General features: G+C 41.4%; 2 protein-coding genes and 4 non-coding genes across 14 annotated transcripts in view; 4 read left to right on the top strand and 2 right to left on the bottom strand.

Annotated features, from left to right (window-relative positions):
• The window catches only part of LOC120955312 (disintegrin and metalloproteinase domain-containing protein 10), a 62,620-nt gene extending 56,000 nt beyond the window's left edge, over window positions 1-6,620 (top strand). For 6 of the 8 annotated variants that reach the window (XM_040376052.2, XM_040376054.2, XM_040376055.2 and 3 more), the window contains 3 exons: window positions 72-353; window positions 431-731; window positions 1,722-6,620. In XM_040376052.2, coding sequence (XP_040231986.2) covers window positions 72-353; window positions 431-731; window positions 1,722-1,837 — 699 coding nt within the window. In that variant the 3' untranslated portion in view covers window positions 1,838-6,620. Of the gene's footprint in view, window positions 1-71; window positions 354-430; window positions 732-942; window positions 1,417-1,721 lie in introns of all 8 variants that reach the window. The other 2 variants (XR_005751778.2, XM_040376060.2) reach the window with 2 other exon arrangements.
• Window positions 6,621-6,762: 142 nt separating this feature from the next.
• Trnak-cuu (transfer RNA lysine (anticodon CUU)) lies at window positions 6,763-6,835 on the bottom strand. The gene has a single exon. It is a non-coding gene; the product is annotated as a tRNA-Lys (tRNA).
• Window positions 6,836-7,171: 336 nt separating this feature from the next.
• On the top strand, window positions 7,172-7,244 carry Trnaa-agc (transfer RNA alanine (anticodon AGC)). Its single transcript has one exon. It is a non-coding gene; the product is annotated as a tRNA-Ala (tRNA).
• A 781-nt stretch (window positions 7,245-8,025) lies between these two features.
• Window positions 8,026-8,098, bottom strand: Trnaa-agc (transfer RNA alanine (anticodon AGC)). Its single transcript has one exon. It is a non-coding gene; the product is annotated as a tRNA-Ala (tRNA).
• A 338-nt stretch (window positions 8,099-8,436) lies between these two features.
• Trnak-cuu (transfer RNA lysine (anticodon CUU)) lies at window positions 8,437-8,509 on the top strand. Its single transcript has one exon. It is a non-coding gene; the product is annotated as a tRNA-Lys (tRNA).
• Window positions 8,510-8,773: 264 nt separating this feature from the next.
• On the top strand, window positions 8,774-12,031 carry LOC120958539 (ras suppressor protein 1). Of its 2 annotated transcripts, none has more exons than XM_040381415.2 (6): window positions 8,774-9,122; window positions 9,373-9,423; window positions 10,744-10,983; window positions 11,068-11,150; window positions 11,221-11,468; window positions 11,541-12,031. In XM_040381415.2, exons 1-6 carry the CDS (start codon window positions 8,969-8,971, stop codon window positions 11,635-11,637), a joined length of 873 nt encoding a protein of 290 aa, XP_040237349.2. In that variant the 5' UTR covers window positions 8,774-8,968; the 3' UTR covers window positions 11,638-12,031. The 2 variants fall into 2 exon arrangements, with proteins under 2 accessions (XP_040237349.2, XP_049464737.1); XM_049608780.1 differs by having other exon boundaries at window positions 9,099-9,183.
• Window positions 12,032-14,574: the final 2,543 nt, after the last annotated feature.

Below are 14,574 nucleotides of genomic sequence, written 5' to 3'. Positions count from 1 at the left end.
GTGCTGTTGCCCCTCTCTCTCTATGCGGCATGCATTCTGACACAATTCTAATCCGGTCTCCGGTGTTGCAGGGTTACTGTGATGTGTTTCTGAAATGCCGTGCCGTGGACGCCGAGGGTGCCCTGGTGCGGCTGAAGAACCTGCTGTTCAACAAGCAGACGCTCCAAACGCTGGCGGAATGGGCGACGGAGCACTGGTATCTGGTGTGCATGTTCGGCATCGCCTTTATCATCACGATGGGCATCTTCATCAAGTGCTGTGCGGTGCACACGCCCAGCTCTAATCCGAAGAAGGCGGCCGCCTATCGAATTTCGGACACGCTGCGTCGCCCAATGAACACGCTTCGAATGATGGTACGTATTCGATCGTTACTCATTATCGCGGAATGAATTGTATGTCTGATTGGAACTGTTTTTTTTTTCATTTTTAGCGACGACACCATCATAACGGAGCCGGGCCGCGTAGTGTCCCTGTGCCGCGGGGCGAACGTTCCCGTAGTGCGGGCGAAAGAGGAGGAGGTGGTGGTGGTGGTGGAGGTCGCGGTGGCGGCGAACGGAATGGTGGCCGTGGTGTCGGAAACCGCACGCGCAGCGATGTTGATATGCGAAATGGTGGACCACCCGCGGGGCATAATTCTTCCTCGTCCGGCAACAGCCGCCCGTCAAACAGTTCGCGTCCGCCAGCACATGGGTATGGCGAAGGCCGTGGCCAACAATACTACCCACCGAAAGGTGTGTTCGCTCTGTCTGATCCCAAATAATGTTACAGTGCTCCTTTTCATATCCCCCAAAAACTGAGGAACATTGCGTCGATTGTGTTTCGATCACTACTTTATGTGTGATGTACCCATTTCGCGACGATTCCTTTCTTTTGATTTTATTTATTTTTATTAATTTGCGTACTTTTTGTTTGTTTTTATTTTCATTTCGTTGCGTATCGTAGGCCATCACAGCAGTAAGCAGCAACATTCCCGCAAAGCAAATTCCAACCCCCGCGAAGGGGTTCGAGCCAATCAGACGAGTGCCACAGTGGTGTACAAGAAGTAGAAGAAAATGGTCGCGTGCTTTTTATTTTTAAAGCGAATGCTCAGGACATCCTTAACACGTACACACACACACATACAAACATCCTAGCAAAAAGGGTCCCATAGCAGCAAAACGGGTGTGTTCCTGTGTGTCCTTCCTAAAGTACAATTCGCAAATTCGCAGTTTGAAACCAAATCCGTAGCAACTTTATCGAGTTTCCACAAAAAAAAGGAATCCAACTTCAATATTGGATCCACTTTCTCAACGCTTCTTATCGTTTGCTTTCGAGACTTTGATGAAGTGACACACCGTGTATTTCTCAGTTTATTATATTTTTCCATAATCTCACGGGAAAGGTTCGTCCGATCATTAAGCCACTTTTAGGAGAAGAGTAAGCATATATTTTTTGATTTTATTTAGTTTTTCGTTATCCATCATTTTTAACACATACTTTTTGTTGTCTTTTGCACATCTTTTATACATTCCATCCTCCATGCCCATTTGGAACCGTATAGAGACAGAACATATCTTTCAGTGTCATACATATTTCGTAGCAATTCAACTACATAACATTTCTAATCCTAATACTCATAAACGATCTAAATCCATTTACTATAACAAAACGAATAATGACTCTCAGGATGAAAGGTGTGTTGAATGTGTAGTAATTGTGTCTTGTTTCGTCTTGCCTTACAGCACCACCATCCCAGAACTATAGCCGTATGAGCAATGCGGAGCTATACGCCGAAGCCTATCCGGATCGGGGCATGTACGAACCACCGAGACGCCCGTATGCTAACAATAAGGTTTGACAAGATCGACGCCAAACACGAGATCACCACCGCAACCAATTGCAACCAACAGCCGCCACCGTACGCCGATACCGTCGGTACAGTCCGCAGTTTCGCTACTGCTGTTGGAAATAATTGTCCCACTTTGTTCCCAGTTACCATGCTCTGTCTTCTTCATCCATTTTTTTTAAACAAACGACAGCTGTGCTATTGATTTCGTTGACGATTTCATACAGCAAACCCCCTCTTTCCCAATAGAATCACTTTGCAGGGAGAAGGTGAGGGTATGCAAATTGAACACGGATGCGCCAACGAATGAAGGTATATGGGACCGCGCGTATTGCTCCAGCGGTCATTGGTTCACATCCTGTGTCCTTCTGTTTGCTTATTTTTGTACGAGATAGAGTAACAGTAGAATCGTTTATTTATAAATTGAAAGCTAGAACACGAATGCCGCATCAAGGATGTTGAATAGATTTCAAACAACAAGAAGAGAAGAGAGAAAGATGTGTACTGCAAGCGAATAGTAGGTAGAGGCCGTTAGATCAAACCTTAGGACGCAACAGAATACTTGCTGTAATATACTACTCTCCCCAATATGATTTTATGCGGTCGCAAGATTGTATTAGTTAATTTAATGATGTACACGGGTGCTCGTGACACTTTATCTTTTTCACTATGTGATGGAATTCTTTACATACATATATTTTTAAAAACCGAATACTATACGCTACCGTGATACAAAAAGTGCAGTTGATCGCAGTGGGAACGCCTCCACCCTGTACGGTCGTCATACTCGTTTCAAAACGCACGGCGGCAGGGAGAGAGCAAACTGCAAACTCTGATGTATTTGTTGCTACATTAAACATTCTACCTTTTTGGCATTTTTATCTATGTTTAATTATGAAGAGGAAAGTGTCTTGTTTGTTGTTTAATGTATGATTCCCATCTGCAGTCTGCAAAAACACAAAACCACGATCCGTCTGTACTCTCCATGCCGCCAATGTCCCCCCGCCGTACAAGGGATCAAATAAATGTGCGGATGGGACCTTAGATTGGCATTATAGTATGATGTACATCCGTGGAACACACACACATTTACAAGGAAAATCAGCTATAGAACACACATACACACACATTCATCTCTGGGTCCAGCAATATAGCAGAAAACAAAAGTTATAAAACAAAAGGGTAAACGCAACATACAATAATGGAAAACGGGAAAAGTTTGTAAAAAAAACAACATCAGTGAAACAAAGATGGTTAAGATAGTTGAGCAAAGCGAAACAGTGTATTAAAGAGGAAAAAAACACATAAACACACACACTCTCACCGAAAGTCGAAGAAATGGAAGCAAATTGAAGGAAAATTGTAAGTAACCGTTTAGGAATCGTTTGTAGCTTAAGCAGAGAGAGAGAGAGAGAGAGAGAGAGAGAGAGCAATGTTCTTGAAACATCCCTCCTCTGCACAGATATAAAGAAATACAGAGTATTTATATAGCCGATGCCAAGCGAAAGTTCGCCTCCGCCGTGTAACTTGCGAAACGTTGAGGGATTGATTGAGTTTGAGTCTCTGCTTTGGAAGGGAAGTGCGAAGGAGTGAAAGTTAGCAAAATTTTGGTGATTTGTTGAGTGGAAGAAGAAGTGAGTTTGCAGCAAAAAAGGGTGTGTTTGTGCGAGCGTGTGTGTGCGTGTGCATATATATGTAGGTTTAGGAAGATTTATTTACTTTGCATGAGCCATCACTTTACGTCTCCCTATCTCCACTTGTGCAATGATGCTGGAAAGGCGGGAGAGTTCGTGTGTTTATTAGTATTGTTTTTTTAAATAGTGTTTCATTCTGCCTGCATAACGGAAACTACTATGAAGTTCCTTTTTTATCTTTGGTACTTCCCATCAAAACGGTAACAATGTTGCAATCGCACAAAAAGGTTAAGGTTGTTCAGCTATGTGGCAAATAAGCTGTTTCCGTTGTTCTGCTATGGCTAAGCAACACATATGATTTTTTTTAAAGAATGATAACTAGTTGTTTTTTTTTGTTTTTTTCATGAACGTGTGTAAACAAACCCCTTCTTTTTCTTTGTTTTAATTGTTTACTCTTTCATTCACAACAATCAAAATCACTGAAACTTTTACTCTCGAGACTGCCGTGGGATAGTTTAGTAAAGAATATTGAGTTGTTAAAAAGTGTGAGAAAAAAACAAACAACTAAAACCGCGAAAGTGTATGTCGGTTCTCTTAATAATGTAAAACGATATGAGCAAAATGGGGGGAAAACGTGTGGTAAAAACAGTAGAGAGAAGAAAGAAGAAAAAACAATATTTAAAAGCGGATACATGTGATATATATTTTTCTAAAACTAATAAAATGAAACCAACCTACTAAACACTGAAACGAGGGGGACAACAGAAATAACACAAAAAGGAAAGGAAAACAAGCAACCATATATATATAACAGACACACGGATAAGCGCTCGAAAAGGAGAGGGAAAGTAAAACAATAATAACAAGCAGCAAATATAGATCAAAATAATGATGCACAATAGATGCAAATGAAATTTAAATGAAACACAACAAACAACTGGAAAGTATTCTCTTTGCCGGAGAATGCAAACAAAACGCTCAATACTAATAGAACGCGCACCAATCGAGAAGAGTTCATTATAACGAAACCCACAATGATACACACACATAGAAATGTTAAACAACATACATTGTTGTTTGCGAAACAAACACAGAAGAAAGAAAAAAAGCGAAAACATACCCACAAAACCACAAGTCTATCCATATTTAAATTGTGCAACTGTACGTGAAAGTCGGTCGAATCAAACCAAACTGGTAGTTCACCCCTCCACCATCTAGACTCTCTCACGCACTCACAAGAAATGATTCCATCGTTAAGAAACCTCCTTCCGAACAAACCATAGAAATTAGTTGATAAAAGGAAGATGTTCTGAATGAAAATATGCTCAAATCTCCTTGCTGTTTTGGTTATAACTACGTGACGGCGGGCTTCATTTCGACGCTGTTCATTATTTTTCAAATTCCATCTCCATCTGTATTAGCAATTACTTTGAGTGAAAAGCAATGTTATACTACTATGCAACAGATTTACTATTTTTTCACTATTCCAATTATTCAGTTTTAACGGTCGTAATGCAGATGTAATCTTCTTTGTAGCCATTATTTGTGTTCAATGTTTTAGGTTTATGTGCAATTCATACTCAAAACACAACCATCAAAAATTTACACGCTTGAATCGTTTGGTTTGTCTCATGTAGGATACTATATAATTATGGGATTTAGATCTTTGAAATTTGAAAGCCCGCAAAACAAACCCAATTTTTGGTTAAACTCGTCAGTATATCTCTATGAAGTTCTCTACTGCCTCTTAAATTCTTTTAAAAACGATATGATCTTCTGTTAGTATTACAAACATGAATCTTCTTACATCATTCGTCTTCTATCGTATTTTAGCGTGCATTTTCTTTTCTATAAACATTACCAAATAAATAAAAAAAATACTACAAAGACGAGCAGAACTATCGAAATTCCAAACTCGTGTGTGCGTGTACTGAAAATCAAATCTCGACATATTTTCGTTTCTCGGTTGCGGAAGGGCTGAACGATATACGGGTGCGATTGAAATACTATACAATGCAGTAATGTTATGATGTTGCAAAGGTGAAAATGTGCAGTGAAAGCTACACAAACTTCCTTTAGCCTTTTAGTTTCGATTCCATTAGTTTATCTAAATTGTAACGTAACGATGGCAAGAAGTGTTATGAACGATTCAATCTGCAAGTGGTCACGTTTGGCACGTTTGTGTTGGCTTGTTTACGTTCGTAATCTTTCCCTCAAGTGTAGTTTCTAAATTGAAGCAAAGAGAAGACATGTTGCAGCGGTTATGTTCTTTAGAAAAGGGAGACAACAAACAAGCCTGAAAGCAAAGTTTAGAGCAAGAGTGACTTGTTTTTATTGACGGCATTTTACACTAAAATTAATTCTTCCAATTGAGCGAGAAAGAGAGAAAGTGGATAAAAGATTATGCATAAATGAAAGCGGGACATATTTCAATGCGAAACAACAAAAGAATTAAAGCCAAACAAACAAAGCATACACACCCAACACAGAGAATATAAAATGGATGTGGAATAAAGTGTCAAGTGGGGGATGTAGCAAATTAAATGAAACAACAAACGCTAAGCGCTGCGATGTGCAACAACAAAAACATATACTCTCGACAGTGTGTGTGTGTTTTTGTGTGCTTAGAGCGCTCCCAAACTCCCAAAATGTAAGCGCAAAATATGAAAACGCCCAATGGGTTAGAGTTTGAGAGAATCAAAGACGAAAAGAACAAGAAAAAAGGAAACGGAAGGAAATGAATGATTATTGAAAGAAGAAGAAGGAGTCCGCAAGGTTGTCGTCGGGTGAGGATGGATAGCATGTTTCTATAATTGTAACTATTTGTAAATGTTTGTAAATAGCGTTCGAAGTAAGCAAAACTGGAAAAAATGAAAGTAAGCAAATAATAAGAGGAAACCCTTGAAAGTGGATAAAGCCGAAAGACCATACAGAGCAGCATTACGGAACTCTCTCGCGAGAGGAGAAAAAAAGGAAAGAGGATAGAGAGCTCACGTTCACAGTTTAGGACAAATGTAAATGGATCTTTCAAGATTGGACAGTTTAAAACGGAGATCTGTGACACCGGATGATCTGAGCAGAAAGTCTGAAACGATGGGATTAGTGATAATACAATAAAAGGAGAATAAAGCAAAACAAAACATCCTGGTGAAAAATTAAAATATGTACTTGTTGTGGTTGAGTCAATACTGTTTATTTGAGAACTTGTGCATGCTAGCGTTATGGTATTAGAAAAATAGTTTGTTAGAGGAAAAAAGTGTGATCCTTGGTAGGATGAGATCACAAAACCAAAAAGAATCATTGCGCCCAACGTGGGGCTCGAACCCACGACCCTGAGATTAAGAGTCTCATGCTCTACCGACTGAGCTAGCCGGGCTGTTGTTCTGCTCGGGTCCAAGGGCACAGTAGACCCACACGCCCTTACTCGAAGATGTCTTCGCATGAACATCATCCATCACACGGTCGCATCTTCTTTCGCAGTTCATCTTCATTGCCCGAGTGAATCTTCATCCTTGCGGTACCGCATACCTATACACAGGATCACGCTTGCATGTGCCTGTATGCATTTATTTCGTCCTTTCTGAATGGGATTTCGATGGAATTGAGACCCTCGAAGGTCCTTGGGAGGGGTTGTCGAGTCGATAGGTTGTGTATCCTAGATTTGAAACGCTACAGGTATGAAAACAGTGTGTGAGAGCGTGAGTATTCACCAGGGGATGTAGCTCAGATGGTAGAGCGCTCGCTTAGCATGTGAGAGGTACGGGGATCGATACCCCGCATCTCCAGAGAACACTTTTGCTTTTTTGAACGATTGTGGACTGGTACTGGAACTATATGGTATGTGATATTTTAGAAAGTATATATATAGTTGATGAAGTTTTAGTCCGTATTGTTGATAGCCGGTCGCAAGTTGCTGCAAAAAATAGTTTCATTGAAAGTTTTTATTAACTGCTGGCGATGCAGATGATCGTTTGCAGAGTACAGCTGTACTTTGGGTTCTTTTATTAGATATCAATTCTTACCAAAAATTGGACTAGTGGTATAAATTTTATTTTACACATATAATTCACAATTGAAAATGTGAATATTTTACGACGTTAATGGTTTTTAACTTTAAGTATACATAAAAAATAAAAATAAAAAGGATTTATCTTGCTTTAATCCTTAGATATTCAAAGAAAGTATAAACCACTGTTGACACCACAGCACTTACGATATTACGATATCGTACTGTTCAAATCGTCAAAAACTCGTCAACTTGTATTAGATAATTTGATACGGAAATATTTTACCTGTGATGATGAGGAAAAACATTCTTTACGGAAAGGATTTTTACTTTTTCCTTTTCAATATGCTTCTGCAGTCAGTCAATTCGATGGTGTAGTTCAAGGACTTCAGGCTGCAGGATCTTCATTAGCAAAATCGATACAAAGCAACAATTAAATGCTGCCAAGAGCAACATATGGCATACATAAATATTGCAAATGTAAATGAAAATACAATAATTATGTTAAACATAAATCAGTTCGTCTCCGTCGCATACGCTCAAAAAGCAAAAGTGTTCTCTGGAGATGCGGGGTATCGATCCCCGTACCTCTCACATGCTAAGCGAGCGCTCTACCATCTGAGCTACATCCCCTGGTAGATACCCTCGCTCTCACACACTATTTTCATACCTGTAGCGTTTCAAATCTAGGTTACACAACCTATCGACTCGACAACCCCTCCCAAGGACCTTCGAGGGTCTCAATTCCATCGAAATCCCCTTCAGAAAGGACGAAATAAATGCATACAGGCACAGGCAAGCATGATCCTGTGTATGGGTATGCGGTTCTTCAAGGATGAAGATTCACTCGTGCAATGAAGATGAACTGCGAAAGAAGATGCGACCGTGTGATGGATGATGTTCATGCGAAGGGCGATCTTTGAGTAAGGGCGTGTGGGTCTAGTGTGCCCTTGGACCCGAGTAGAACAACAGCCCGGCTAGCTCAGTCGGTAGAGCATGAGACTCTTAATCTCAGGGTCGTGGGTTCGAGCCCCACGTTGGGCGCAACGATTCTTTTGCTATATTTTGCTTCATCTCACTGTGCTTGCTGAGATTTTCTCATCTTGCTGGCCACCGCACCTGTTTACACATGACTCATTCTACCATACACACATATACAGTATTTTTGTTGTTGTTGCTTTCGATATGTGCAGGCGCACGCGCGCGCGGCACTAAAACACCATCATCTCCGTGTGTGTACGTACGCACACAGAAGGTTGAGATCAGGTTTATTACCTTTTTTCTCTTCTTTTTTCCTAACCGATTTATCCACACTCGCGATCTTCTCGCGATCTCCGCACCGCGCACCGACGTAGGTGCGTGCTGTGGCAGTTTAGTTCGCGTGAGCCAACGCAACGGTCGGTGCATTTTAGAAACTGGTTCCCGCCGCGCGTTTTCGTGGGCGCATTTTGATCAATTTACAGCAACAGCAAGGAGCGACCGCGCGCGCCGTAGGAAGCAAAAATGTCAAACCAACCCGTCGTCAGTTGTTTGCCTGTCAGTGCGAACAAAATGTCGAAAGCGAAGAAGGTGCTGGACGAAGCGCGCGAGACCAAAAATCGCGAAATCGACCTGGTGGATCGCAACATTTCCACCTTCGAGGAGCTGCCCGGGCTGCGTGAGTATTCCGTCGACGTGGGTCACATTTCGTGCGGCCAAACCAGAGTTGCCCTTTTTTGGTAAAAACTACTTTTCGCTGGGGATGGGTCGGTCCCCCGCACGGGCGGGGCAGTGTACGATATTGGTGGATGTGTGAGTGTGTGTGTGTGTGCGTGGTTTGTTTTGAATCTTTGTGGAAATGCGTGCGAGAGGAGAAACATTTCCGTAAGCTATTAGAACTGATTGGTTTTTTATCTGTTTCTTTACAGTGAATATGCTGTTTGTGACCAGAATAACGCTGAGCCACAACAAATTAAAGAGTGAGTAATTCCAGCTGGGTGGGAGCAGGATCTGCGGATGGCATCTGTTCGTTCAGATCGCCAGAAGTGTATTAATGAGCAAAAAGGGACGTTAAACTTTCGGCAGAAATGTGTGCAGAACGTAGAATCTTCCAAAAAGTGTTGTAAATAAGTGTTTCGTTTTGTTAATAGCAAAATTAGTTTTGTGTAGGTGTTTTGCAAAAGTAAAATGTTTGTTTATAAAGAAAACCGTGAATCCTCGTTCGTCCGGTGAACCGTATTAGGCGGCGCTCTGGCACCAATCGAACGAGACAAACAATTCGATAGGTGCTCTGTCAGCTGTTCCATGTCTTACAGGGTTTCCACGATTAATTGGTCAGTTCTCATGATTTGTTGGGGCGTTCCCACGATTTTTTGATCGTATGCCATAGATTTTTGGTTCGTTCCCATAATTTATTGGTATTTTCCGATTGGATATCAATACAGTTGGACCAAAAAAATCTGGGAAACGGCCACAAAATCGTGGGAAACCCTGTAAAGACCTGCCATGATGCACTGCAATACGCCTATCTTTTCATCTTGAAAATGAAGCATTTTCATAGTTTAAATGAGTATCCATCTACAGGGGGAAGATTAAAAAAAATTCAAGTAATTTAATTACATTGATTTACATCAATAATAGTATAAAAATCATTCAAATTTAATATTAAAAAATGTAAACAAACGTCCATGCCAAAACACATGCTGTGCATACATTTGCATTATTAGTTTTATACGTTTCAAACCCGTATATTTCATGTTATAATTGATTGTGAAGCATTAAAATCATTATTGATAGCTATTTTAAATGTTTTGCACGCAATTTTAAGAAGAAAAAGATAATAACTACGTATACAAACTTGAAAATGTCCCGAATTGAATTCTATCTACAGTAGCTTTGAAGCGTTTGACAGAGAAGGTTCTCACAGCATAGGCGGATATCGAACATCAAATTCGATATTTCAAAAACCGGTTTTTGCATACAAACGCATGCTTTTAATTGAACTGTCAGCCAACTATCGAGCGTTCATCTATAAAGTATGCCAACTAACAAGCGTTCAACTATTGAATTCTGACTGTATTTGGGTTTGTTCGAATCGGATGTCGTGTTCGATTGATGCCAGAGCACCGCCTTAACCGGGCGCTTCGTTTCGTTAAAAAACCCCCGAATAATGCGCATTCGTTAAAACAAAAAATCAGCTGTGTGTTTGACATTTGATTTAAAAATGTCGTTATTGCAGTGCGCGTTGCAAATAATTATCAATCTTTGGAATTTTATTCGAAACCTCTTTTGTTTTACAGCCGTTCCACCCGGTATTGCCAACATGAACAACTTGGAAATCTTGAACCTTTCCAACAACCACCTCGAGGAGCTGCCACTGTCGCTTTCGTCCATGCCGAAGCTGAGAATTTTGAACTGCTCGATCAACCGGCTCAACACGCTGCCGCGCGGATTTGGCGCCTTTCCCGTGCTCGAGGTACTCGACCTTTCCTACAACAATCTGAACGAGCATGTGCTGCCGGGCAATTTCTTCATGATGGGTACGCTTTTTGGTGTGAAGCGGTGTGTTCAAGCATATGTTTAAAAATTGCAATATTTTTTGCTGCTTTTGTTCGGTTTTGCAGACTCCCTTCGCGCGCTCTACCTTGGCGATAATGAATTTGAGTATTTACCCAAGGAGGTTAAAAACTTGAAAAATCTACAAATTGTAAGATTCCATACTGATGATGTTGCTTTTGGTGTAATGATTGCTCATTAGTTCATTTTGCTCTTTTCAGCTCGGTTTGCGGGACAACGATTTGCTGGAGCTGCCGCGCGAGATTGGCGAGCTGACGCGTATCCGCGAGCTGCACATTCAGAACAATCGGCTAAGTGTGCTGCCGCCCGAGATCGCTAATCTGGACATGCCCGGACCGAAGTCGGTGCTGAAGATGGAGGAGAACCCGTGGGTGACGGCGATTGCCGAACAGTACCTCGTGGGCATTAGCCACGTGCTCGAGTACATCAAGACGGAGGCGTACAGAATGTAAGTTTGCCGGCTGCCGGTTACTGGTGGGTTTTGTATTTATTGGTCTTTTTGCTCACTTTCTTCACACAGCCTCTACAATCGACATATGCAAGCGGGTGGTAAAACGGCCGGCGATCTACCACCGAAAGCGGACAAAAGTAAAAAAGCATCCCGGGCACGGTCGTAAACAGAATCGTGGAAAGATTTTGTAACTTTTTCCCAGTGCCAGTTGGCTGATGGATGTATGGACGTTGTGGAAGTGAACATTCGGGTTCATTCGAGCGTTCCAAAACTAACCCGCTACTAAGCCTTCTCTCGTAGTGCCTGCCCCCGGTTCGATGCCATCGTTGGAAGGGGTTTTTAATTGTTTAACTGTGTAATAACACACGATGCAGATAGTTTGTTAAACTAATTTAATTAACTTAAACTACCGACAACACAAATGCACCCATTCTTTGTGCAAGTGCCTTTACAATGCTAACACACACACACACTCACAAAATGTGAACAAAAGTGTAATAACTAAGACAAAAAAGTGGCAATAAAAATCGTAATAAAATTGATGTGTTTTCACAAACTAATTTACGATATCCACCACTGTGTTACTTTCTGGTTCGTGCTGTGTATTGCTCATTCTGGGATACGCAAAGGACAAAGTTTTGCATTCTTTCAACCATTAAACCAACTCCAAAAGACCTGTAAAGTGTATTCTTTCATGTTGTGTTAACGGGAACGGTTGTAAAATACTTTTGAGAGAAAAAAAGGAAAAGACCGATTTTAATTAATTGTGAAGTGTTGACAAACAAGTGCAATCAATTTCATGCAGCTGCAACTTTAAATTATTTCTCTGCGAGTGTTGCGAATCTTTGCGTCTGCTATGTCTTAATGCGATCGTATGAAAACAAGGGTGGAAAAACAACGTTTCGGGAAGAAAAACTGTGCCCAACTCTCGCTTGTCGTATGGCATTGAGGTTTGGTTTGGAGTCGTGCCGTATGGAGCGGAGCTGGAGAGAGGGAGAGAGAGAGAGGGGGGATTTTAAAAACTTTCACCTAACCTAATTAGTGTAAGTAATGCAATTTGAAAGTTTTGTACCTCACGGTGGCTATGCTCACTATTAATTTCAATTGGTTCACTGCTGCTGGTTTTGTACCGTTCGTTTAATTTCCGGAACAAGGGTTTAGGGCGAACCAAGGGGGGGAAAACAACTATTGCGAAGAGCGGCGAACGGTTGCAGTACACTCGAATAAGATGTTCTTGATAGAAGGCTATTGACCACAAATTACTTAAAATATTCAGACCGCATGATAAAATTACAAGGTTTTATTTTTAACGTTTGTTTGGATGTTTTCCCTGTTTTTTTTTGTTTTAATTCATCGTTCCATTCATGATTTATTGAGTGGATTTTTCACATGCATTGGAAAAGGTCCCACGATTTCTTGGTTGTTTAAAAAATGTTATAATTGTCTTGTGTCTTATCTAATTAGATAGTTAAAGTTAAAGTAAAGTTGGAATCTTATTGCATTGTGTCCATGTGTGTTCTAAATACATGTTTTGTACTAAAATGAAAAAAAAAATCGCATTGTGTTGCAAGAATGTTTAGAAAGTCATGGTTTATTCTTTTCATCTTTGTTTTTCTAAATGTTTAAACATGTTTTTTACTTGTTTTATTTTTTGTCGTGCACATCGTGCTGCTATATCACTTTTGTTTTGTTGCTGTTGGTTCCTTTCCTGATCCTTTCCTGGAATTGATTCCGATCTCATATTTATTTATTTATTATTATTTTTGGAACTTATTCATGTTTGTTGATGTTTATTGGTCCTTTAACTCAGAACACAACGCAAGCACTGATCCTGAACTCATATCGGTACTGCAACCCAGTTGGAGACCACTAAGTCAACTACACATATGCACTTAATATATGGTGGCCGTGGCAAATGCATTTTCAAACCCAAGTGGTCCGGGATCCTAAAAAGGTTGGAGCTACTATCAAAATCATAACAGTCGTTGAATGGATCCTTACCGGTCTTGGGACAACTTTTGAACTAATTCTGGCCTAATACAGGCCTTGGCCTAATACAGGCCTTCTCTCTCTCTCTCTCTCTCTCTCTCTCTTTCTCTCTGTCTCTCTCTCTTTCTTGGTGGTCTGCTCACAATAGAGCACATCGGTGTAACATGGCCCTGATCAACAATCATTCTCCAGGATGTTCTGTCCCTGGCTGCAGTCTCCCATCCATGTAGACACTAGTGATGGGTAAATGCAACAAAAATCCGGAATCGCTTCCGAATGACTCCGCCAAAATTGGAAGCGGTTCCTGAAGGTAGGTGCAAAACTCCGATCTCGGAGCCGTTTGGAGCCGTTCGGAGCCGTTCGGAGCCGTCCGGAGCCGTCCAGAGCCGTCCGGAGCCGCTAGTCGGCAGCCGGAGCCGTCCGGAGCCGTCGGAGCCGTTGGAGCCGTTGGAGCCGTTGTAGCCGTTGGAGCCGTTGGAGCCGTTGGAGCCGTTGGAGCCGTTGGAGCCGTTGGAGCCGTTGGAGCCGTCGGAGCCGTCCGGAGCCGTTAGTCGGCAGCTGGAGCCGGTCGGAGCCGTCGTAGCAGTTGGAGCCGACGGAGCCGGTTGGAGCCGGTTGGAGCCGGTTGGAGCCGACGGAGCCGGTTGGAACCGTTGGGGCCGTCGAAACCGACGGAACCAGTTGGAGCCAGTTGGAGCCGTCGGAGTAGTTGTAACAGTCGGAAGCATTCTGAAGCGCATTAATTTCCCGATATTAGTGATAATTTTATTGTAAAAAACAGCTTACGAGTAAAAAAAGAGTCTTCTTCATTTATTGATATGAAGTTTTTTTGTGTGTTTTTTTTTTCAAAAATAAAGCCAAAAATAATTGTTTGCGCCTTAAAAAAATGATCCTCCTTGCTAAAAATGAATCAAATTAGGAGGTCAAGGAGCAGTAGAGCTATGACGGGAGGTGGGTTTGATAAAATACGAAACAACGAGGCAGACGAGTGTAATTATGGCAGTTTTGCACGGTTGTTTACATCGACTAACGTGTATGGTTTAGGCCGCACTTGTTTTTTACCGAATAACTTTATTTTCCATCTTTTATGAAAATAAAGATCAATAATAGTTTG

The sequence above is a fragment of the Anopheles coluzzii genome, chromosome 3 (assembly GCF_943734685.1).
Source record: "Anopheles coluzzii chromosome 3, AcolN3, whole genome shotgun sequence".
Taxonomy (NCBI): Eukaryota; Metazoa; Arthropoda; class Insecta; order Diptera; family Culicidae; genus Anopheles; species Anopheles coluzzii.
This window is presented reverse-complemented; position numbering and strand designations above follow the sequence as displayed.